The 25,940-nt window shown below is 49.7% G+C and overlaps 1 protein-coding gene across 7 annotated transcripts in view; it reads right to left on the bottom strand.

The window, feature by feature from the left end:
• Positions 1-13,571, bottom strand: part of HDAC8 (histone deacetylase 8) — a 127,647-nt gene extending 114,076 nt beyond the window's left edge. For 5 of the 7 annotated variants that reach the window (XR_013347079.1, XM_077826033.1, XM_077826034.1 and 2 more), the window contains exons 1-4: positions 13,419-13,571; positions 12,282-12,450; positions 10,996-11,048; positions 1,164-1,294 (exon numbers count right to left, since the gene is read on the bottom strand). Coding sequence is in view for 6 of the 7 variants with exons in the window: in XM_077826033.1 (XP_077682159.1) it covers positions 1,164-1,294; positions 10,996-11,048; positions 12,282-12,450; positions 13,419-13,477 (412 nt within the window). In the remaining variant the exon portion in view is untranslated. The remainder of the gene's footprint in view (positions 1-1,163; positions 1,295-10,995; positions 11,049-12,281; positions 12,451-13,418) is intronic. The other 2 variants (XM_077826036.1, XM_077826039.1) reach the window with 1 other exon arrangement.
• Positions 13,572-25,940: the final 12,369 nt, after the last annotated feature.

The following is a 25,940-nucleotide window of genomic DNA, read 5'->3' as shown; positions in this document are numbered from 1 at the left end:
TCAAGTTAATGCTCCACTGAGGAGGAGGCAGACACCACCCCCACACCCGCCCCCTTTGCATCACTGGTTCAGGAAGCCTGGCTTCCAGACCTCTTAAGAAACACTGTAACAGGTTATATCACGGACCACTCTCTGACGCCCTCTGCTCCTTTGAAACTGAAAGTGAAGCCTCAGATCCAAGGAACACAGCAAGTTCCGCATGATGGTCACTGTGTAATACCCCCTTCCTGCCCCCCCAGAAACCCATAAGCTCCAGCAGTTCAAATAGCAGCTTTGCACATCCACACTAGAGGTGTATGGATGGAGTTATACCAATGGCTAGAATCTGGACCTATGTGCAATCTAGATAAGGTTTAAGTCACTCTTTGTTCAGCCATGGCCACTGAAGTACAGTTCTACCCTGAAAGTGACCTTGTCAAAATGTCTCTTGGAGCTCCATCTTTATCATCTCAGGGGGTATGTCTACAAAGTCTGCAGAAGCATGCCTCACAGCCCATCTTGACAGGACTCACTAGAGCTCTCAAAATAGCTATATAGACACCCCCCTCCCTAGGCTTCAGAGCCCAGTTTGCAACTTCAAAGCAGTGTCTACATAACTGTATTTAGAGCGCTAGCACAAGCCCCATCCACCAACCGAAGTCTGTTGACCCAGGTTTGGAGGCTTGCTGCCGCAGGCTGTGTAAACATACCTGACCAAATGCACTTCGTTTCCAAGTAAACCATTGTTGTGCGTCTAGCTGCCAGCCTGCCAACTCACCCAGTGATCTAAGAGAGATGCTGGATTCATTCCTTGTCACACCAGCCCCAGTAATATAGATTCTCGAACTGAAACTCAATTAGCATTATGTTAATGATGCATGAGCCAGACTAGAATCTAGTTCCCTTTCACAGGGCTGTGCTGCCTCTTCTAGGTTAAAAGGAGCAATTTTTAAAAAAGGTTTGCACTGGGAAAGCTAGTAGTTCTGCCAATTAACACAGGGAGAAGATCTGTGCAGTGAGAGTAGCCCATTTTTATAGTCACTTATCAGAGCAGAAATGGACTTTGTTTAGAAAGCTGAAAAGGAGAAAACCTTTGACGGCTCCTACTGGAAAATGCTCAGGACTTCAAGCTCAAAACGAACACAACCATCGTTCATTCATCTTTGCTTAAAAAGGCTCCTTACCCAGTCCATACTCCACGGATTCCGGGTGGTCATCGTCCCCCTCCTCACTAACCTTCTTGAGGTGCTGCAGATAGGCATCAGTGTGAAAGCTTGCCATCTCCTCCATGGAAGCCACTTTGGGCTTGACTATCCTAGCAAGACAGATGGAACAAGAGCAGTAATGCAGATTCACAAGGTGTAGTGGGAACTACTTGACTGGGAGATCCTCAGGTTAGGGATCTCGAATTGACTTATGCTATTAAGATAAACAGGACACAAAGCACCCAGCAAAGGTTGCCATTCTGACTGAAAAAAGCCTCCTGCTCCAAGCTGGGCCACTGATTTTAATGGGTGCGAGGCAATGTTATCATGGTTGCCTTTGATGTGGAGCACTTGCAGGCACTGGCTGCAGATTACTTTGCAATTAATCTTTTGCCCTTGTTTGGATTCCATTTCTATTTTCACTCTTATTTAATGCTGCTCTGAGTTTGGCTGACTGTCTACAGATCCAAACATTTTGGCCACACACACAAAGATAGGTAACACCCATGGGTGGCCAGTGACCTGGCCGTTGGGGAAGCTAGCCCCTGGCCCCTCCTCTTGTGCCAAAGGCCCAGCCCCTCCCCTTGTGACCCCTCTCCCGCTCCTCTCTTTTCCCCTTCCCCCACAGGAGATCAGACCACCCCCACCGTGGCCCCCGGCCCCAGCCCCGGTGCACCAGGTGGCCCAGCCGCAGCGCCCCCAGCCCCAGAGCACCAGGTGGCACAGCTACAGCCACCCGCAGTCCCGGTGCCCCAGGCAGCACGGCCCCAGCACCAGCCACCCTGAGTCCCTGCGGGAGGCAGGCCAGCCAGCCCCGGCCAGCCAGGGCAGAGCGCTGGGAAGTGCAAGTCTGGGGCCTGGCCTGGGGGCAGAGCCATGCTAGGCTGTTTGGGGAGGCACAGCCTCCCCCTTCCCATGATACTCACCACCCATGATAACACCTGTGTGTCACAACTAGGTCTAGTCCCACTCTCTGAACGGACACCAATCCGTTATGAAGGAATCCAATCTCTGGATGCCACATGCTGCTAAGCCCCTGGGTCTGGAGAGTGACTGGTCGCTGGTCCGAGCTCTGTGACTTTCAGGCGCACACCCCAGAGCAGAAACACCCATCTTGGGCAGTAGGACCCTGCAGTCTGGCCCCCCAGACTCCAGAACCAGTTTCATAGCCTCCCTGAATCCCTAGTTGTTTAGACAAATTCCACGGAGTCCACCTGGCTATGGGAACTCTGCTTTCGAGTTAACCCCTTCAGGGGCAACATCACAGTAAAACAAGGATACCCAGGCTTAGTAAATGAATGAGTTCCCACACACACACTTTACTGCTACAAAACACAAGGGTTACAGATCAATGGAAAACAGCAAACTCCTGAATGCATCCCCCTCAGTCTGATCTCACCCTCCGCCCCATTGTGAGTCTCTGTGTTTGGTCAGCGCCCCTGGAGGAAGCAAAGTCCCTCCTGCTTCCAGTCTCCCCAGCTGGTCTTCTGTTTTTAATGATGAATTGGCCCCTTGTCTTAGAGAACATAAATCAGGTCTGAAAGACCAGGGAGCACCTGTAATATTTTATGAATATCATATGCCCACCAGTTCGATCTATTATTGTGTTGTTTGCTATTGGATAACAAGGGATTCATTCAAGTGGGGGTTGCTTGCACATAGCAAGAAAAGGGGACAACAGCATCAGAAAGGACAATGCAGGTGTCAATCACTTTGAAGTGTGACCTCTGACACCAGACAGATTTCAATAATCTGGAAACTACCGGAAGGGGATCCAAGTAGGAAAAACTGGAACAAAGAACAGTCCTTAAAGAACAGGAGAGAACGAGGCAGAGGAGTAGGTTGAACCCCTGTGCCCAGAGATGGGGGTGTCTGGGATAAGGCCTACCAGTACCTACATCTATAGCAAGAGGGATATGTGTGACCATAGACTTTTACAGTGTTAAAAACCCCTTTCTCTGGTTATCATAGGCGCCGACTCTGGAGCGCCCACAGAAAAAAAATTAGTGGGTGCTTAGCACCCACCAGCAGCCAAACTCCCCACCCTCCCCCCTACTCCTGCCTGCCGGTGGCCCAGCCAATCAACTCCTCCCATCTCTCTCAGTGCCTTCCACAATCAGCTGTTTTGCAGCCTGCAGAAGGCACTGGGAGGGAGGGGGAGGAGCAGGGGCGGGGCTGGAATTGGGCTGGAAGAGGTGGGGCAGGGGCGGAGTGGGGGCAGGAAGAGGCAGAGTGGGGGCAGAGCCAGGGGTGGAGCACCCCCGGGGACAGTTGGAAGCCAGTGCCTGTGTTGGTTATGCTTTGTTCCTACTGTTGAGATTAAACACTACTTTGTTCTAAGAAGGCTGCTGTGTGTCATTGTATTCACCATGGGTCAAAGCTGCCAATGAGAAGACCCACAAGTAGCCAAACCTCGTTGGATCTGTGAAGCAATCACAGTTGATACACAGGGCATTGTAGCCTGAGAGTGGGAGAATCATGGGATTCCACTCAGAGATACCTAAAGACACAGGGCATATCACCTATGTGACTAGAGAAGGGCCAAATGTGCAGCGAGCCCTGGAACCGTGACACTGGCCACCACCACCTTTTCTGCCCCAAAGCTTCCACAGGGGAATTTCCAGGCACCACCCCATCAGGCTAGAGGAAAAAACGGTTACCTACCTTTTGTAACTGTTGTCCTTCAAGATGTGTTGCTCATGTCCATTCCATTCTAGATGTGCGTGCGCTCACATGCGTGGCTGGAGATTTTTGCCTTACCCGTATCCGTAGGGCCGGCAGTGGCACACCCTTAAGTGTCGCGATCATGCGTCGGTATATCAGGTGCCGCCAACCCTACGCCCTCTCGATTCTTTCTTGCCAGCAACTCTAACAGATGGCCAGGAGGGTGGGTAATGGAATGGACGTGCGCAACATCTAGAAGAACAAGTTACAAAAGGTAGATAACCATTTTTTCTTCTTCATGTGCTTGCTCACGTCTATTCCATGCTAGGTAACTCACAAGCAGTGCCAATGGAGGTGGGCTTGGAGTTCACAATCTTGCAGCATGCAGCACTGCCCTGCTAAAGCCAGCATCATTCCAGGCCTGGTAGGTCAGCGCATAATGGCACATAAACGTATGGACAGATGACCAGGTAGCCGCTCTACAGACCTCTTGGATCAGCACCTAAGCTGAGAAGGCCGCTGATGACATTTACACTCTAGTCGAGTGCGCTTTGATTATCGCCGGTGGAGGCACACTCGTCAGCTCATAGCAGTACTGGATGCAGGCTGTAACCCAGGACGAAATCCTTTGAGCAGACACTGGGCAACCTTTCATCCTGTCTGCCACCGCAACAAACAGCCACGTCCTGGAACGGCCATATCCTATCAAGACAGAAGGCCAGCACCCTCCGGACATCCAGGGTGTGTAACCTGCACGCCTCTTCAGATTTATGGGGCTTCAGAAAGAAGACCAGTAAGAAAATGTCCTGGCCGGCATGAAACTAGGAAACTACCTTGGGCAGGAACACTGGGTGGGGCTACAACTGGACCTTATCTTTGTAGAACACTGTACAGGGTGGTTCTGACATAAGTGCCCTGATCTCAGACACTCTGCAGCTAAACCAGGAGAGAAACAGAAAACAGCAAGAAGCCAGAGGTTCGAAGGGAGGCCTCATGAGCCTCGACAGCATGAGATTCAAATCCCAGGGAGGGACAGGGTTCCAGACATGAGGGTAAAGATGCCACAGACCTTTCAAGAACCAGGCTGTCATGTTGTGAGAGAAGACCGACCTGGCTTGGAACGGAGGGTGGAACACTGAAATAGTGGCCAGGTGAACCCTGATCAATGACAGGGACATGCTGTGACATTCCCCTGGTGTTATCTGGACCAGTGATCTGCTAGATCACTCCAATCCTTGACCCTGGGAGCCAGCCTTACCCTGCTCTGCTGTGAGAATCCGCACTCCCGAGTTGTTCATGCACAGCCTCTGGCATGTAAGCTGCTCCCAGCGTGTGAGTTAGCACTTTTGGCCAGCCACTACTTGGATTGTGCAACCGAATGACACTAGCCAATATCTCCAATCCCAGACACAACCCTCGGAACCTCCGTCTTGCAGTGTCCAGTTATGCCCGCTGGACACTGCAAGCTTATATGAGTTCGTCAATTTAACAAAGAAATTTATATATACCAGGCTTGTTATCCCAAGGGGAGTCTCTGACAAGCTTCAAACCAAACGCACTGCTTCAGGTAGAATAAACAAACACATTTATTAACTACAAAAGATAGATTTTAAGTGATTATAAGTCAAGGCACAAGAAGTCAGATTTGGTCAAATGAAATAAAAGCAAAACGCGTTCTAAGCTGATCTTAACACTTTCAGTGCCCTAAGATGCGTCTCACCACAGGCTGGCTCGCTGCCCTTCAGCCAGGCTCTCCCCTTTGATCAGCATTTCAGTCACTTGGTGTCTTTGGATGGAGGTGGGAGAGAGAGGAGGAGCAAGGCAAATGTCTCTCCCTTTTATCATGTTCTTTCTTCTCTCTTGGCTTTGCCCCTCCCCCCTTCAGGGTCAGGTGAGCATTACCTCATCGTCCCAAACTGACCAAAGGAAGCGGGGAGGGGCGTGATTCACTCGAGAGTCCAACAGATATTTTTTGTTGCCTAGGCCAGTGTCCTTTATTCCTGTGAGGCTGGGCTGGGCTTGTCCCATACATGCCCTGATGAGGTATGAACTTCCCCTCTGTTCCTGGAGAGTTTTGCCTGGGCTTGTTTTAAGCCATGAGGACACATTTTCAGCCTCATAACTCAATACATACATGAAATTACAACCTATAACATTACTGTAACTACAATGCTCAGTGCATCATGAGCCTTCCGAAGACATACAATATGACAAAGTTTGCATTGGGTAACATACAACTGTATTATAAGGAAGAACATGGGGGTACAGGGTGTTCACTAGAGATACAGAGTGTCACACGCCCTGAAATGTGAGGTGCAGAAGATAATCCAGGATCACCTGCAGCAAGATGTGCTCGACACAGACGCACCGATCCGAAGCCCAGCATGTGAATCTTTTCCACTTTGCCAGGTAAGTTTCTCTGGTGGAGGACTTTCTGATACTCAGTCTGGGACCTATTGCAGCTGGGTCTAACATTCCCGCTCTTCTGCATTCAGCCACGCAGTAGCCATGCTGTCAAGTGCTACACCTCTAGGTTTGGATGCAGAACATTGTCATGCTCCTGGGACAGCAGGGCTGGACAGAGAGGAAGCTGCAGCGGCGCAGCTACCAAAAGGTCCAGCAGCATGCCAAACCAGTGCTGGCAAGACCACTCAGGAGCTATCAGGATAACCTTCGCCCTGTCCTGTTTGATCTTCACGAGGACTCTGTGGATCAATGGCACCAGCAAGAAGGCATACATCAGGGCTTCCAACCACAGGAGCAGGAAAGCATCAGACAGGGAACCCCGTCCATCCCCCGGAGTGAAGAGAACACGTGGCATTTCCTGTTCTGGCAGGACGCAAACAAGTCCACCTGGGGAGTTCACCACTTTCGGAAGATCATACTAGCTGCCTCTGGATGGAGCAATCACTCGTGGTGAGATGAGAAAGTCCTACTGAGGCAATCTGTTAGCTCATTTTTGGTCCTGGGCAGGTGCGCAGCTACCAGATGAATGGAATGCCACACACAGAAATCCCAAAGGCTGAGAGCTTCTTGGCAAAGGGTTGACAACCTGGCTCCGCCCTGCCTGTTGATGTAATACATCATGACAGTATTGTCCGTGAGGACCTGCACCACCTTGCCCCTCAGGTGGGGCAAGAAAGCCTGGCAGACCAGGCGAACCACCTTTAGCTCCCTGACATTGATGTGAAGGGCCAGATCGTCCCACAGCCAGCGGCCTTGAGTGCTGAGCTTGCCCAGGAGGGATCCCCAGTCCAGGTCAGAAGCATCTGAAACCAGGGTCAGCGACGGGGACGGGGCCATGAAGGGAACACCCTGCAACATCAACCCAGGGTTCAACCACCACTTCAGGGATAACAGGATGTGATCCAGCACCCTGACTACCCGGTGTATGTGGTGTCTGTTGGGGGTGTAAACAGACACCAGCCATGCTTGAAAAGGCCACAGGTGGAGCCGGACATGACTGACCATGTGTGTACAGGTGGCCATGTGGCCCAGCAACTGCAGGCAGGTGTGAGTCATGGTGAGCAAGTGGTTCTTCACATGGGAGATCATGTCCAACATAACTTGAAAACACGCCTCTGGAAGGAAGGCTCTGGCTCGTGTGGAGTCGAGAACCACCCCAATAAACTCCATGCGTTGGACTAGCCTTAAGTCGGATTTTTTCCTCATTTATCAACAGGCCCAGGTTGCGGCAGGTGGAACGCACCAGATCGAGTCTTCTCTGCATTTGTTCCCAAGACCTGCCCTTGATGAGCCAATCGTCGAGATACGGGAAGACCTGGACCCCTCAATGTCTTAGGTAAGTGGCCACTGGTGCCATACATTTTGTGAAGACCCTTGGAGCCGATGAGAGGCCAGAGGGGAGCACTGTAAACTGGAAATGGCATTCCCCCACTATGAAATGGAGGAAACATCTGTGACCTTGGAATATGGAAATATGCATCCTTCAAGCCAAGGGCAACGTACCAGTCTTCTGGATCCAGGGATGGGATGATGGAGGCCAGAGAGACCATGTTAAACTTCAACTTCTTGAGAGAATTGCTGAGGCATCACAGGTCCAAAATGGGCCTGAGGCCCCCTTTTGCTTTCGGGATTAGGAAATAACGGGAGTGGAATCCTTCCCTGTCATTTCCTGAGGGACCTCCTCCACCGCCCATCTTGAACGAGGAGTTGCTCATGTGAAGGGTCCCTAGAAGAGGGATGGGAAGGATGGGGACTGGAAGGAAGGAGTGGCCAAAAAACGCAGGGTGTAACTTTAAAACTCTATCTCCAGCACCCAACGGTCTGAGGTGACTCGGGACCAGGCCAAACAGAAGGGACAAAGATGGTTGAGGAAAGAGCAGAATGAATCCTGGGAGGTGACTAGTGCATTGCTCTTGACTGCACCCTGAAAATGAGTGCTTCTGGCCCCTAGGGTGTTTTGCTGGGCCGGGCTGCAATAAGGCCATTGCGCCAGTGCCGTCTAGGCAAGGGACTGAACTGAGCTTCCATGCCAGAGGAATCCCCTTCCGGTGACCACGGTGGGGCTATCAATGCTTGAGTTTGTTTGCTGACTGTCGCTGTCGGAGACTGGTGCCTGGAGCAAGGGGATTGGTGCCGGTATCGAGGGAACCGGTGCCGGGGAATCAGAAACACAACAGGGAACACATGAGGCAGGCGGCCGGAATCTTCGCTGAGAGAACAACTGGTGGGAGGGCAAACAGTGCCCGTCATACGGAGACCAGCACCTTCCTCTAGGCGATCTATGCTGGGAACCGCAATCACAGTGCTGGTGACTTAGGGCAAGTCCCAGAGGATCTGGGCTGCCATTCCGGTGACCTGCGGCACGGAGGTGGAGAGTGCCGCTTCATCTCGGGGGATCGGTGGCACTCTACCGCCCCAAGGGGTCTTAGCAGCTGGCTTGCCCCCGAGGGGAGCCTTTACTAGTTTCTGAGGCACATGCTGTATCAGCGGTGCAGGCAGAGGCCTTTGCTCTCTTGGCTCCAGGGAAGCTTGTGAAGGCGTTGGTGCCATCCGGGGGTTTCGGTCCCATGCCGCTCCCAGGAGTCAGTGGTGGATCTTTCAAGGGGCTAAGGGCCCCGACCGGGGAGGCACAAGTGTGGGGCTCCAGAGTGGCTGCATGGCTCGAAGTGGGTCCCTTGCCCAATGGCTCATGTCCGTTTTTGCCTGATGTCAGGGAGCCATGCTTCCTAGCCTTCTTTTTGGGCACCGGTGACAGGGAATGGTGCTGGATGGAGCCCAGTGCTGGGAGCACACCGAGGCCCTCAGCGAGTCCTGGTGGGACGGCACAGAAGCTGGATGAAGGGCAAATTCCATGAGGAGAGCCTGTAAATGAACATCCCACTCCTTCTGCATGCAGGGCTGAAAGTTTTAACAAATTCAGCACTTATCTCTAACATATGATTCTCCCAGGCACTTGAGGCAGCATAGGCCTGTTGCAGTACATGCAGGGCTTAAACCCTGGAGACCCGGGAATGCCTCACCTGGGGCAAAGTCCCCACTGGGACTCTAACTGCTAACTATTAACTACACTTAGCATTAACTACTATAAACTAACTATTTACAAGGCCCTGAGGCTCGAAGTCAGTAAGACGAAAACCACTAGCCCTTGCAATGCAAAGAAAGGCACTCCGACTAACCACCATGGGTGGTAAGAAGGAACTGAGAGGGCGTAGGGTCGGCGGCACCTGATAGTCCAGTGCATGAGCACGGCACTCAATGGGGCACCACTGCCAACCCTACGGATACCGCTAAGGCAAAAATCTCCAACGACCGTGCACGTGGGCATGCGCACACCTAGAATGGAATCAACACGAACAAGCATTCAAAGAAAAGCTGGGATTCCTTTAAGATGCTATTACTGGACACTGCTCAGAGGTTCTATCATCTGTAGCAGGCAAACAGGCGTCCAGTATGTTTGAACACATAAACCAGCTCCCTTAAGCGCTGGAAGAGAAGTGTTGACCTCTCTTCCTCCCTACCCAATTCCCACCACCCTCCTGAGGGAAGTGCTCTTCAATACCGTACTCCAACCCTCTGTCTGAATCCTTTGTACCCCATGAATAGCTCTAAGACTTGGCTAGTCTGTTCTCAAGCAGCAATGAGAAACTGACATGGTCTATGCTGGTTTCCCAGCTGCCCATCAGGCTCTACTAGCAGCAGGAAAGCTAATCAGTGCTTGGTCACTGTCACTCATTAATAGAAGTTGAAGATGGCATGGCACATTTAAAAAAAAAAAATACTAGATACTTAGTATCTGGAAGACTTTTCTTATCAGATTCTGAGGTCTGATGATAAATCGCATCTGTTAGAACTACTGTAACACTGTCCATTTAGCAGAACAAGCAAATTCTGCTTACAAATCAACAACACAAGAACTAAGTGTATGGGTTTTATGAACGCACAGAATGCAGGACCCAATCCTGCACTGTGGTGCATGGCACTGAGTTCCTGGAGAGCTGATGATACTCAGCACCTACAGCAGGGATGGGCAAACTTTTTGGCCCGAGGGCCACATCGGGGTTGTGATACTGTATGGAGGGCCGGGTAGGAAAGGCTGTGCCTCCCCAAACAGCAAGGCCCCTGCCCCCTATCCACCCCCTCCCACTTCCCGCCCCCCTCAGAACCCCCAACCAATCCAACCCCCCCTGCTCCTTGACCCCTGAGAGCCCCCTCACAGGACCTCCCCGCCCCTAACCACCCCCCAGGACCCCACTCAACCTCCCCCCTCCGCATCCAACCCCCATCCTCTGTCCCCTGACTGCCATGACCCCTATGCACACCCCCGCCCCCCGGGACTCCACCCCCATCCCCCTGTTCCTCATCCCCTGACCTCCCCGCCGGCCCAGAACCTCCACCGCAACCAACGGCCCCCTGTCCCCTGACTGCCTCCCAAAACCCCCCCGCTCCCTTACCATACCAGAGCCAGCTATGCCGCCGCACTGCCCAGCAGGAGTGGCAGGCCAGTGACCAGGTGGCACAGTGCGCTGAGGCTGCGGCGGAGCGGGAACAGCAAGGGAGGGGCCGGGGGCTAGCCTCCCCAGCTGGGAGCTCAAGGGCCAGGCAGGCCATAGTTTGCCCACCTCTGACCTACAGGATCAGGCAATTAGCATACAGTCTTCAGGAAATAGATGATGTGACTTACCTCATGTGGTCAAGTAAGGAATATGCTTTGATCAAAGAATGCACCATACTGGCCTACAGAATAGAAACATAAGAGCACAGGTTACCAAGTTATGCATGGGTTACCAAGTAGGCCTGTGCCATATGCAGAAGAATGTCCCGAACCCAACAGCTTGCAACCTAACCTCCACACAAACATACAGCAGATATGTCAGAGATCCTAAACTTAAACAGTGCTCGTATGTACCAAAAGACTAATAATGAAGCGCCTTACCAATTTCCCCACAAAATTCCTGGGTTTTCAAAAAAAAAAATATTCAGGTTTTACTGATTTTCATCCAAATTTTGGCTTTTTCAGGACCCAGGAATTTTTCACAGGGAAACCAGATGTGGCTGTGTGCAAGGGAAAGCCAGGTTAGGAGGGGCTCTGTACACCAGGGGCCAGTAGTCAGGGATGCAGCCTTCTGCTCCCCTTCAGAACTCAGCCCTTCCTCATGGCCCCATCTGCTTCCTCCACACAGTGGTAGAATGAGAAGGGCAGGGAGCTAGGTCCTGGAAGCTGAAAAGGCTGGACCACTGCAAGGAGTGGAAGGCTACTGCCACATGGTGAGACTCGGCTTCCCCCTACCCCCACTCTGCCCTTTGAGTTCAGTTTTTACCTATTTTCTCCAGGGTTTTTTTTTTTTTTAAATTAATAAAAATGAAAATCCCAAGAAATTAAAAATAAAATAAAATAACAAACCCAAAGGGCCTTATGTATATCACACAGGTGACATCCATGTGATATACTGAATTTATCATGAATCTTTGACCATCTCACTTGGACTCTGCCCACTGATCCATCTCCCAGGGACTATATCAACCACTCCTGAACTCTGAGCAGCTTCAAACAGCTTTTTCTTTGTTTTCCTTTTCCTTTTTTTTTTTTAATTAAAAGGAATCACTCAATATTTCTTTTCCCCCACCCTTATATGGATTTCCTTCCCAGTGTGACTTGGATGGGTTTAGTGCTTGAAAACTATGGTTATAGGCAGCCTTGGGGAAACCTAAACAGCAATACCGATACAAGGCTTGAACATCTTCTTACTCCTATTCACACCTGAAATAGGTTTCAGAGTGGTAGCCATGTTAGTCTGTATCAGCAAAAAGAACGAGTACTTGTGGCACCTTAGAGACTAACAAATGTATTTGGGTATAAGCTTTCGTGGGCTAAAACCCACTTCATCAGGGTTTTAGCCCACGAAAGCTTATGCCCAAATACATTTGTTAGTTTCTAAGGTGCCACAGGTGCTCCTTTTCTTTTTACACCTGAAATAGTTCTTCTGAAGAACGTGGCATTTGCAGAATACATGGGGGTGCAGAGTTTGGTATAAGGATTTTATCCAGGTCTGTCTCAGTCTGGGATCTGTTGCAGCCGGGTCGAGCATTCCCAACAGCAGCTTGTCTAGAGACTGCCAGGTCCGCTGAGATCCCCCCTCTGGAGTTAAGCACAGGGAAGAGGAGTAGATTTTAACATAAATGTTATCAAAGCAAAACAGATTTATGCCCCGTTTTCCTAAACAAGGTTCCCTGCTCCCGATTTCTCCCTCAGGCAGGTTTTAAAGGTCCTTACAAATCTTTCTGGGGTACATTAGCTCCCATGTCGCTATTTTGTCACATAAATCTCTTCCCCTTGGCAGCTCCCCTTTTCCCCTCAGCCAGCTGAGGCTCTGCAGCAGGGAGCATCGCTTGCTATGTGTCTGTGCGGGGCTGAGCACGACGGGGCCCTGATCTCCGGAAAGGCCTCCAGATGTACAAATAACAATTATAACACAGATGTTCTCACTGGCAGGGGGTGTGCTTCACACTGTTTTTATACCCGCCCTGCTGCTACTCCCAGACCACTGGATTACACCAGACCCTTCTAAGCTAGGATGGGAAAGTCACAACCTGCTCCCCAGGGTCCACCACCCTCTGCCACCTCCACCCAGAAACCCCACCCCACACAGGACCCCCCTCAAATTCCCCACCCCACCCCTCAAGCTACCCACCGAGCCCATCACAGCTCCCCACCCTGCACCATCCCACCCTGCCCACAACAGGCCCCCCCAAGCTCCCCACCCCGCAGTACCCTATCCTGCCCCCCAACATCCCCACCCTGCCACCCCGCACTCCACAGTGCCCTACTCTGCCCCCCCAGCTCCCCACTCCGCAGTGTCCTATCCTGCCCCCCAACCTCCCCACCCCGCACTCCACAGTGCCCCCCAGCTCCCCACACCGCCCCGCCCTATCCTGCCCCCCAACCTTCCCGCCCCCCAGCTCCCCACCCCGCACTCCACAGTGCCCCCCCAGCTCCCCACACCCCCCCCGCCCTATCCTGCCCCCCAACCTTCCCGCCCCCCAAGCTCCCCACCCCGCACTCCACAGTGCCCTACCCGCCCCCCACAGGGCCCCCCGCTCACCCACCCTTTTAGGCACTTTGCAGAGCGAGTCGCACAGCGCCAGGTACTCTGGGCTACAGACATAGACCGGGCGCAGCGGCAGAGCCGCCTCCATCGGGCCCCAAGCCGGCTCCGCGCCCTCCGGCCTGTCCGGACCAACGGCACGCGAGGGGCCAGCCTGCCGGGCCCGGGGCACGCCGGGAGCTGTAGTCCTATGGCGCGGCCTGCCCTTCCCAGGGCATGCTGGGAGCTGTAGTCCCAAGGGCATTCTCCAACTTGTCCTCTTTCTGAAAGTGCAGTAGCCAGGACTGGACGCACTTCCCCAGCTGAGGGCTCACCAGTGCGGAACAGAGCGGGACAGTTCCCTCCCATGTCTCAGATACCCCACTCCTGTTAATACACCCCTAACAATATGAGCCTTTTTCACAGCTGCATCACTCACATTCCATCAGTGAGCCACTAGCACCCCAGACCCTTGCCCGCAATGCAACCACCTGGCCAGTTATTCCCCATTTTGTGGTTGTGTATTTGAGTTTTGCTTTCTAAATGTCACACTTTGCACTTATTCTCACAGAATTTCATTTTCTCACTTGATCAAGATCTTTTTGAAATCTAATCCTGCCCTCCAGAGTTCTTGCAAGCCCTCCCAGTGGTGTAGTGAGTGCAGAACAGTGATGAGCTGCCAAAATCTTAACAACGGGTTCCCTCCTCACCCCACAAGGGCATCGTTGCCCACCCCCGCCCCCCAGGACTCCTGCTCCATCCAACCCCCCCCCCCCCGTGTTCCTTGAAGCCCTCCCCCCAAGGACCCCTGCCCCATCCAACCGTCTCCCCGTCCCCTGACTGACCCCAGAACCGGGCAGGAGGGTCTCGTTGGCCACCGTAGTGGGTGCCCACCCCACCCCTAAGAGCCAGAGGCACCTGCCGGGGAGCGAGGTGGGGAGTCCCGGCGGTGCTTACCTGGGGAAGCTCCCAGGAAGCATCCAGCAGGTCCCACTGGCTCCTAGGGGCAGGGGAGCGTAGCTGGGGGGGAGCAGGGGGAGCAGCCACTCCCCCACTGATCACATCAAAAGTGGTGCCTTAGGCGCCGACTTCCTGGGTGCTCCGGGGCTGGAGGACCCACTGGCAGTTCCCCATCCCATGACCAACCCCAGCTCACCTCCACTCTGCCTCCGCCTCCTCCCCTGAACCCACCGCCCCGCTCTGCTTCTCCGCCCCATCCCACACACCAGCTTCTCGCGAATCAGCTGTTCAGTGGGAAGCCAGGGAGGGCTGAGAAGCAGGCTGCGGCTTCCCCTCAGGCCAAGGGTGGCGGAGGTGAGCTGGGGCGGGGACTGGTTCCCCTGAGCCCCGCCCCCCCCCCGAAATTACCTGCTGCGGCGCGGCACCTAATGGTTCCTAACATTGTTAGCTTTTTTTTTAATGCTGCTGCACATCGAGTGGATGTTTTCTATAATGCCTCCAAGATCTCTATTCTTGAGTAGTAGCAGCTAATTTAGACTTCATCATTTTGTATGTAAACTCTACCCCGATATAACGGGAATTTGGATATAACGCAGTAAAGCAGTGCACTGGGGGGCGGGGCTGCGCACTCCGGCGGATCAGCACATCAGGCTCCGACATGCTGCTCTGAGCGGCGTGTTAAGGGTGCCAGGCTAGGGCCGAGGGGTTGGATAAGGGGCCGAGGGTCTTGGGGGGCGGTCAGGGGACAGGGAGCAGGGGGGGTTGGATGGTTCAGAGGTTCTGGGGGTTGAGCGGTCAGGGGACGGGGAACGGGGGCGTTGGATAGGGCTTGGGAGTCCCGGGGGCATGTCAGGGATCTGGGGTGTGGATAGGGGTCGAGGCAGTCAGGGGACAGGGAGCGGGTGGCGGGGTTGGATGGGTCAGAGATTCTGAGGGGTCAGTCAGGGGCGGGAACTGACTATTAATAATGGAAATGCTGGAGGCCAAAGCAAGTTCAATATAATGCGATAAGATTTTTTTGGCTCCCGAGGACCACATTATATTGGGGTAGAGGTGTGTAGTTGGGATGATGTTTTTCAAAGTACATTATTTTGCATTTATCAACATTGCATTGCATCTGCCATTTTTTCAATAGGAAGCAGGTTTAAAACAAATAAATCATGGAGCAGGTCCTCAAGGAATCTGACAAATCTGAGGATTTGTCACAGATTCAAGTGTAATTAGAGGAAGTTTTGGAATTAATTGATAAACTTAACAGTAACAACTCACTGGGGCCAGATGGCATTCACCCAAGAGTTCTGAAAGAACTCAAATGTGAAATTGCAGAACTATTAACTATGATTTGTAACCCATCCTTTAAATCAGCTTCTGTACCCAATGACTGGAAGATAGCTAATGTAATGCCAATATTTAAAAAGGGCTCAAGAGGTGATCCCAGCAATTACAGACCGATAAGTCTAACGTCAGTACTGGGCGAATTAGTTGAAACAATAGTAAAGAATAAAATTGTCAGACACATAGCAGAACATAAATTGTTGGTCAAAAGTCAACATGGTTTCTGTAAAGGGAGATCATGTCTTACTAATCTATTAGAGGAGTACTTGTGGCACCTTAGAGATTAACAAATTTATTTGGGCAAAAGCTTTCGTGGGCTACGAAAGCTTATGCCCAGATAAATTTGTTAGTCTCTAAGGTGCCACAAGCACTCATGGTTTTTTTTGCTGATACAGACTAACACAGCTACCACTCTGTAATCTATTAGAGTTCTTTGAAGGGGTCAACAAACATGTGGACAAGGGGGATCCAGTGGACATAGTATACTTAGATTTCCAGAAAGCCTTTGACAAGGTCCCTCACCAAAGGCTCTTACGTAAATTAAGTTGTCATGGGATAAGAGGGAAGATCCTTTCATGGTCTGAGAACTGGTTAAAAGACAGGGAACAAAGGGCAGGAATAAATGGTAAATTTTCAGAATGGAGAGGGGTAACTAGTGGTGTTCCCCCAGGGTCAGTCCTAGGACCAATCCTATTCAACCTATTCATAAATGATCTGGAGAAAGGGGTAAACACTGAGGTGGCAAAGTTTGCAGACAATACTAAACTGCTCAAGATAGTTAAGACCAAAGCAGACTGTGAAGAACTTCAAAAAGATCTCACAAAACTAAGTGATTAGGCAACAAAATGGCAAATGAAATTTAATGTGGATAAATGTGAAGTAATGCACATTGGAAAAAATAACCCCAACTATACATACAATATGATGGGAGCTAATTTTGCTAAACCAATCAGGAAAGATCTTGGAGCCATCGTGGATAGTTCTCTGAAGACATCCATGCAGTGTGCAGCGGCAGTCAAAAAGGTGAACAGGATGTTAGGAATCATTAAAAAAAGGGATAGAGAATAAGATGGAAAATATCTTATTGCCCTTATATAAATCCATGGTACATCCTGAATACTGCTTACAGATGTGGTCTCCTCATCTCAAAAAAGATATACTAGCGTTAGAAAAGGTTCAGAGAAGGGCAACTAAAAGGATTAGGGGTTTGGAACGGGTCCATATGAGGAGAGATTAAAGAGACTAGGACTTTTCAGCTTGGAAAAGAGGAGACTAAGGGGAGATATGATAGAGGTATATAAAATCATGAGTGGTGTGGAGAAAGTGAATAAGAAAAAGTTTTTTACTTGTTCCCATAATATAAGAACTAGGGGCCACCAAATAAAATTAATGGGCAGCAGGTTTAAAACAAATAAAAAGAAGTTCTTCTTCACACAGCGCACAGTCAACCTGTGGAACTCCTTGCCTGAGGAGGTTGTGAAGGCTAGGACTATAAGAGGGTTTAAAAGAGAACTAGATAAATTCATGGAGGTTAAGTCCATTAATGGCTATTAGCCAGGATGGGTAAGGAATGGTATCCCCAGCCTCTGTTTGTCAGAGGGTGGAGATGGATGGCAGGAGAGAGATCACTTGATCATTACCTGTTAGATTAATTCCTTCTAGGGCACCTGGCATTGGCCACTGTAGGTAGACAGGATGGACCTTTGCTCTCACCCAGTAAGGCCATTTTTTGTTCTTATGAATCAGTTTTGAAGCACTTAAAGGAGAGGAAAGTGATCAGGAACAGTCAGCATGGATTCACCAAGGGCAAGTCATGCCTGACTAACCTAATTGCCTTCTTGATGAGATAACTGGCTCTGTGGATGAGGAGAAAGCAGTGAACGTGTTATTCCTTGACTTTAGCAAAGCTTTTGATACGGTCTCCCACAGTATTCTTGTCAGCAAGTTAAAGAAGTATGGGCTGGATGAATGGAAAATAAGGTGGCTAGAAAGCTGGCTAGATTGTTGGGCTCAACAGGTAGTGATCAATGGCTCCATGTCTAGTTGGCAGCCAGTATCAAGCAGAGTGCCCCAAGGGTCGGTTCTGGGGCCAGTTTTGTTCAACATCTTTATTAATGATCTGGACGATGGGATAGATTGCATCCTCAGCAAGTTCAGATGGCACTAAGCTGGTGGGAGAGTTGATATGCTGGAGGGTAGGGATAGGGTCCAGAGTGACCTAGACAAATTGGAGGATTGGGCCAAAAGAAATCTGATGAGGTTCAACAAGGACAAGTGCAGAGTCCTGCACTTAGGACCGAAGAATCCCATGCACAGCTACAGGCTGGGGACCGACTGGCTAAGCAGAAGTTCTGCAGAAAAGGATCTAGGAGTTACAGTGGACTAGAAGCTGGATATGAGTCAACACTGTGCCCTTGTTGCCAAGAAGGCTCATGGCATTTTGGGCTATATAAGTAGGAGCATTGCCAACAGATCGAGAGACATGATCATTCCCCTCTATTCAGCATTGGTGAGGCCTCATCTGGAGTACTGTGTCCAGTTTTGGACCCCAAACTACAAGAAGGATGTGGAAAAATTGGAAAACATCCAGAGGAGGGCAACAAAAATGATTAGGGGGCTGGAGCACATGATTTATGAGGAGAGGCTGAGGGAACTGGGATTATTTAGTCTGCAGAAGAGAAGAATGAGGGGGGATTTGATAACTGCTTTCAACTACATGAAAGGGGGTTCCTAAGAAGCTGGATCTAGACTGTTTTCAGTGGTACCAGATGACAGAATAAGGAGTAATGGTCTCAAGTTGCAGTGGTGGAGGTCTAGGCTGGATATTAGGAAAAACTTTTTTCACTAGGAGGGTGGTGAAGCACAGCAATGGGTTACCTAGGGAGGTGGTCCTTCCTTAGAGATTTTCAAGGTCAGGCTTGACAAAGCCCTGGCTGGGATGATTTAGTTGGGGACTGGTCCTGCTTTGAGCAGGGGGTTGAACTAAATGACCTCCTGAGGTCCCTTCCAATCATGATATTCTATAATTCTATGAAACAAAAGGAAGTATTTTTTCATACAACAGTAAACCTGTGGCACTCCTTGCCAGAGGATGTTGTGCAGGCCAAGACTATAGCAGGGGTCAAAAAAGAACTAGATAAATTCATGGGGGACAGGTCCATCAATGGCTATTAGCCAGGATGGGCAGGGATGGTGTCCCTAGCTTGTTTGCCAGAAGCTAGGAATGGGCGACATGGAGTGGATCACTTGATGATGACCTGTTCTGTTCATTCCCTCCAGGGCACACATACTAGATGGACCTTTGGTCTGATGCAGTATGCCGTTCTTCTGTTGCCCAGTCACCCAGTTTTGTGAGATCTGAAATTCTTCGCAGTCATCTTTGGACTTAAATATCTTGAGTAATTTTGTATCATCTGAAAACTTGGCCACCTCATTGTTTACCCCCCTTTTCCAGCTCATTTATGAATATGTTGAACAGCACGAGTCCTATTACAGTTCCTCAGGGGACCCCATTATTTACCTCTCTCTACTGTGAAAACTTGACAATTTATTCCTACCCTTTGTTTCCTGTCTTTTAACCAGTGACTGAGCCATGAGAGAACCTTCCTTCTTATCCCAAGACTGCTTACTTCGCTTAAGAGCTTTAGGTGAGGGACCTTGTCAAAGGCTTCCTGAAAGTCCAAGGATACTTAGATTTCCCAACACTTCTTCTGCAGTTCTAGATTGGTGAATGAGTCCTGGCTCAGCTGGTAAATATCCTATGATAGCCTATGTCAGCAGTATGAACACCCCATTCTCTCATTTTCACTGCTCTAATTGGTGTGACTTCATTCACTTCAGCTGAGTTACAACACTGCAAGAGACAGAACTGGGTAAAGCTGTAAGTTTGGGGGTGTTTGGTTCTGCTGGATGAAAGGTGCTTCATGCAGTTAAAGGTTCTGGTGCTAGTCTAATCAGGTCCTCAACTGGCTGGGACAACGCTATTGCAGCAACTGCTTCTTCATGTGCTGCTCACTCCAGTGTTGCTAACTCTCACCAGTTCAGTGAGGGTCTTATGATATTTGGTCTTTTTCTTGAAATCACAGCTCCTGGAGTCATTGGATTATGTGAAAATTCATAGTTTTTAAAGCCAGAACAGAACAGCATGATCATAGAACTATAGAATATCAGGTTTGGAAAGGACCTCAGGAGGTCATCTAGTCCAACCCCTTGCTCAAAGCAGGACCTATCCCCAACTAAATTATCCCAGCCAGGGCTTTGTCAAGCCTGACCTTAGAAACCTCAAAGGAAGGAGATTCCACCACCTCCCTAGGTAACGCATTCCAGTGTTTCACCACCCTCCTAGTGAAAAAGTTTTTCCTAATATCCAACCTAAACCTCCCCCACTGCAACTTGAGACCATTACACCTCGTTCTGTCATCTGCTACCACTGAGAACAGTCTAGATCCATCCTCTTTGGAAGGTCATTGAAAGCAGCTATCAAATCCCCCCTCATTCTTCTCTTCTGCAGACTAAACAATCCCAGTTCCCTCAGCCTCTCCTCATAAGTCATGTGTTCCAGTCCCCTGATCATCTAGTCTGAGCCCCTGCTTACCACAGGCCAAAGAAATCCAGTCAATAATTCCTGCATCAAGCCCATTACTTCTGGGTGGAAGTATAATTCACCCTTTACGAATGATAGCTCAGCTGGATTTAAGAGAGCAGCAATAATCCCTCATAGCTCCATCTCAGTTTTTTCTAATAGCTAAATTCCCCTTGCTCTTCAGAATATGCGCCTTATTTTTAGTCTAGCTTCAGTTTCTCATTGTGCCTTTCTTTGCTGGATTGAAGAGCCCTCTACAAGCAGAAATCTCTTCACCACGTTGGCACTTGTCAACTATGAACAAGTCAAGCCTTAGTTTTCAGTTGGATAAATTAACTAGAGTGAGATGATGGCTTTTGTTTAGAATACAGAAAAGTACATTTCGAGCTCTCTTGCTCAAACAAGTTTGAAAATGGTTTCAGAGTGGTAGCTATGTTAGTCTGGATCAGCAAAAAGAACAAGGAGTCCTTGTGGCACCTTAGAGACTAACAAATGTATTTGGGCATAAGCTTTTGGGGGCTAAAACGCACTTCATCAGACGCATGCAGTGGAAAATACAGTAGGAAGATAGATATGTATATAAATATATATATATACACACACACACACAAACATATACCGAGAACCTGAAAAAATGGGGGTTGCCATACCAACTCTAACGAGACTAATCAATTAAGGTGGGCTATTAGCAGCAGGAGGAAAAAAACTTTTGTAGTGATAATCAGGATGGCCCATTTCAAACAGTTGACAAGGTGTGAGTAACAGTAGGGGAAAAATTAGCCTGGGGAAATAGTTTTTACTTTGTGTAATGACCCATCCACTCCCAGTCTTTATTCAAGCCTAATTTAATGGTGTCCAGTTTGCAAATTAATTCCAGTTGTGCAGTTTCTCATTGGAGTCTGGTTTTGAAGTTTTTTGTTGAAGAATTGCAACTTTTAGGTCTGTAATTGAGTGTCCACGGAGAATGAAGTGTTCTCCAACTGGTTTTTGAATGTTATAATTCTTGACATCTGATTTGTGTCCATTTATTCTGTTACGTAGGGACTGTCCTGTTTGGCCAATGTACATGGCAGAGGGGCAGTGCTGGCAAACTAAAAACTATTTCTCCCTGCTAATTTTTCCCCTACTATTACTCACACCTTCTTGTCAAGGGTTTGGAATGGGCCATCCTGATTATCACTACAAAAGTTTTTTTTCTCCTGCTGCTAGTAGCCCACCTTAATTGATTAGTCTCGTTAGAGGTGGTATGGCAACCTCCATTTAGAATCATAGAATCATAGAATATCAGGGTTGGAAGGGACCCCTGAAGGTCATCTAGTCCAACCCCCTGCTCGAAGCAGGACCAATTCCCAGTTAAATCATCCCAGCCAGGGCTTTGTCAAGCCTGACCTTAAAAACTTCTAAGGAAGGAGATTCCACCACCTCCCTAGGCAACGCATTCCAGTGTTTCACCACCCTCTTAGTGAAAAAGTTTTTCCTAATATCCAATCTAAACCTCCCCCACTGCAACTTGAGACCATTACTCCTCGTTCTGTCATCTGCTACCATTGAGAACAGTCTAGAGCCATCCTCTTTGGAACCCCCTTTCAGGTAGTTGAAAGCAGCTATCAAATCCCCCCTCATTCTTCTCTTCTGCAGGCTAAACAATCCCAGCTCCCTCAGCCTCTCCTCATAAGTCATGTGTTCTAGACCCCTAATCATTTTTGTTGCTGTGTGTGTGTGTGTGTGTGTGTGTGTGTGTGTGTGTGTGTGTGTGTGTGTGTGTGTGTGTGTGTGTGTGTGTGTGTGTGTGTGTGTGTGTGTGTGTGTGTGTGTGTGTGTGTGTGTGTGTGTGTATCTTCCTACTATACTTTCCACAAGGACTCCTCATTCTTTAAGTTTGAAAACGTGACTCAGTCTCCACAGAGAACCACCCCATTTTAAAAAAACAAAACAAAACATGTGATTTTAAAAGCGAACTTGTGAATTTTGGGGCCTGACTCACTTTTAGGTCTGGCTGGGGCTACTGATACTGTTACACAAATTATAATCACTCGCTGTTGGCCTGCCCCCCTCCCCAACCTGTTGTCTCTTAGGGACCGACTTTTTGTGGGATTAGCATACAGCACCTGGCATAATAGGGCCCTGATCCTTGACAAGTGCTAGGCCCCACCCCAATACAAACATTACTAATAGGAATCTGGCTGATGAATTAGGTATGCTGCTCTTACCCTAGCTAAACTTGCCTGTGGCTACAGTGGCCTCTGGTTAAAATACACAAATATAGACATCAGGAGCCTCTACTGAGCCCATGGGGGCTGGGACAGAGTTGCACAGCACCTAGCACAAAGAAGCCCCAGTCAGACTTGCACCCTAGGCTCTTACAGTAATACACATTAAACCACCCCCCACCACTCAAAGCTGCAAACTCCCATTTGTCCCAAGCTATGACTCTTGGCCAGAGCCTGTAGCTCTACCTCAGCAGTAGCCAGCCCCGCCCCCCACTACAGTCACTCTCCCTCATGCAGCTCGCTCACCAATGACCAGAAATGAAAACACAGGTGTGTTGAAAATAGAGGCATTTTATTCTAGCTTTTCAGGCTTCAGTCAAGTTTTGCCTTTTTTGTTTTATTAGAAAAAAAGACCAATGTTTACGTGCCTCTCAGCCCTCACACCCTGAAAACAAAGGTGAGATCTAGGAAATGGAGTCTGAAACTGTTACGTGGCTAAGTGAGAGAGTGCAACTGCGTTACAGTCAGCAAACCATCAAAGTGGAGTGCAGCAAGCAGCCTTGCACTGGAACACCCTATCTACCTACTCAACTGGGTATTACCTAGCCTCAGCTGGGTTTACAAGGCTTTAGCGCTTCATGCCCGCCATGGAGGTGCAGCTCAGACCCTGCTCTCTAGGCAGGCACTCTCCAAAAGCAAATTTGAAGAGAAACCCCCCCAATAAAAATGCAGCTAAACAGAAGCCCCACAGCAGGAGATCTGATTCCTGGCATCCCACAACGGGAGCCTCATTGCCAGTGTGTATTAGGTGCCAAGTATCTCAAACTCTGCCTTCAGCAGTGGCTGTGCAGCACTTTCCCCTTGCAAAGGGAACACAGGGTTTTACATATACATATTGTTCCTCAGCCCCAATCTTACACTGGACCATTAGTTCGTCAGTCCCAGACCTTCAGGGGACTTGGATCAGAAGCTATGAAGCCAAGACGGTGTTGGTGGGATGGACAGTTCAGACCCCATCTGATTTTTGACATAGGGGCTATCAGTGATGGGGATTGAATTTGAGACCTCTCGATCTTAATGCAGAAGTGCAGCCAAGGAGCTTGTACTAGTTTCGTCCCCACCCACGGACAGCCAATGGTGCTCTATCCCTTTCTACGGGTGGCCAGGCCACATAGTTAATAAGCCAGTAGGCACTCCTGCATTAAGATCCAGAGGTCCCAGATTCAATCCCCATCACTGATACCCCATCTGAGGCAGTCAGTGTCATATTTGCAAGTGTTAGACCACACAGTTGATGGAGGGCTCCTGCTGTATTGCTAGAGGACACTGTAATCATGGTACTACAGTGTGGTCATCCTACATATAGAACCATTGCAAATGGGAGAGGCTCCCCCTTATACATTCACTGTAACCTTTTATAGTGGGTAAAAATCTCTGGCACTATGAGAAGCTGGTTTTTGATCATTACATTCTCCGATCACCCCTAGAGCAGCCTGCATAGTGTATACACGGGTCAACTACTCCCAACTAAGAAAGGAACTTGACGTGCATAAATGAGAACCAGCCACGTCTATGGCATTCAGGATCATTCTCTGACAGACAATTAGAAAGCACCAGGTAGTCTATGGCCTAAGTGTAAGAGAAGCTTTTACTTCCCTGTTTAGGGTTATTTTATTATGTGAAGAGGGTGGGAGGGGTAGGTGGTTTCTGGGCAGTGCAGATACCCTAGCCTCCCTTTCCATGGAGCTGTCGGGAACCCCTACTGCACACACAGCACTAACACCCATGGCTTCAGATGTTCTGATGGTATTAAAAGATCAGATGGGGGAGTTCATTTGTGGCTGGGGGGCTGTGGGAGGAAAGAAGTTAAGATGGAAAAAAAAATTTGACCACCTAGGAGATTCTCCTAGTGTTGTGTCTGTGCAATGAGGACAATGCACCCAATGCCTCCAGGGAGCATACACTTTGTTAAAGGCAAAGAAATGAAGACATCAGCTACTGAACACACACAGGAAAACCATTTCACTCTATTAGCCACAGTACTGCCTTAGGAAAAGGCTCTGGTGAAGCCAGCAGAGAAATCCACACACTGCAAGAGATGTTTGCTCATGCACTGACCTGGTTTGTGCGGCACTGACCTACTTTGCGGAGGGTTTAGCCTGTTAGATTAGGAAAGATCTAGTGCAGATTCATATGGTACTTTAAACCCCCAAAGAGCTCTGCAGCAGATACCATCACTAAGTGGTGAAATTCAGGATCTGGAGCCAGCAGCCAGCTCTCTGAGAGGTGAACACACCCCACCCAGGTACTGGGGATGCAAGGGAGGACCAGCGCCATCATAGTCCACTGCTGCAGTGACCGGGAAGCAGTTAATTTACTGCTGGTTTCATCTGGAGAGATGAATGGGGATGGGATGGGATGCAGATCTCACACCAACCAAGAAGGTTTAGTTACAGCTGAGAGCTCTAAGAGCCCCGCAGGGTTACACCTGCGGGGGGGTCACACTTGGGAAAGAACCTAAAATGGGCTAAGAACTCATGCCAGGGTGGACCCTTTCTCCAGGCAGATTCCAGTCTGTGGAAGGTGAGGGCTGCTGAGAGCCAGGCAGGGGCTGGGCAGAAGTGAGTTTGTATTTTAGCTGGTGTTAGATTTTGCTGAGGGGCTCCTGTGGAAAGCCAAGAGTCACTGCTCTGGCAAATGAGAGCCTGAAGAAGAGCCTGCAGGGCAGAAGACGTGTGCATTGCCATTATTCTATCAGATAATATTTGTTTGGGACACAGATTTCCCAGAAGAGGTGGAACTATAGCATGGCCTGGCCAGAGGACCACGGCCCCACTGCACCAGACCACGGAAGTCCAGAGGGGGAAGAGTGAGGCCAAGTTGCTGAAATGCCATGTCACACCACAAGGGGGTGCTCCAGGATGGTGTGTCTGCAACAGAACACAGAGCATGTGAGCACCTTGATCAGCCTCTGAAATAGGGCCAGAGGGACCTGGCCCAGTATTTGGGAAGGGAAAGAAGAGTGGGGCTGGCACATCTGCTGGCGGTGGCCCAGCAATAGCTGCAGATGGCTGCGCTACAACAGCAGCCATGGCACACTCAGGTGCTACTCCTACAACTAGGACAACCAGCAGGAAGCACCATTTGCCACCCAACAGCAGTGGCACGAGGCTCAATACAAGCAGCAAGAAGCAGCTGGGCCCAGGGGCTCTGGGAAGTCCGGCTGGCCCAAGGGAGCACAAGTCAGGACAGTTGGTCCTTGGTTTGATGAAGCCAGGGGAGGCATTCCAGCAAACTCCAGCATGGCCAGCTGGAGGGATCAGCCTGAGCAGCCCCATGATGCCCTTTGTGACAGGATTCAGAGTAACAGCCGTGTTAGTCTGTAGTCGCAAAAAGAAAAGGAGGACTTGTGGCACCTTAGAGACTAACCAATTTATCTGAGCATGAGCTTTCGTGA

Source organism: Eretmochelys imbricata, chromosome 9, assembly GCF_965152235.1.
Source record: "Eretmochelys imbricata isolate rEreImb1 chromosome 9, rEreImb1.hap1, whole genome shotgun sequence".
Classification (NCBI taxonomy): domain Eukaryota; kingdom Metazoa; phylum Chordata; order Testudines; family Cheloniidae; genus Eretmochelys; species Eretmochelys imbricata.
The sequence above is the reverse complement of the archived record's forward strand: the minus strand, read 5'-3'. Positions and strand labels throughout refer to the sequence as shown.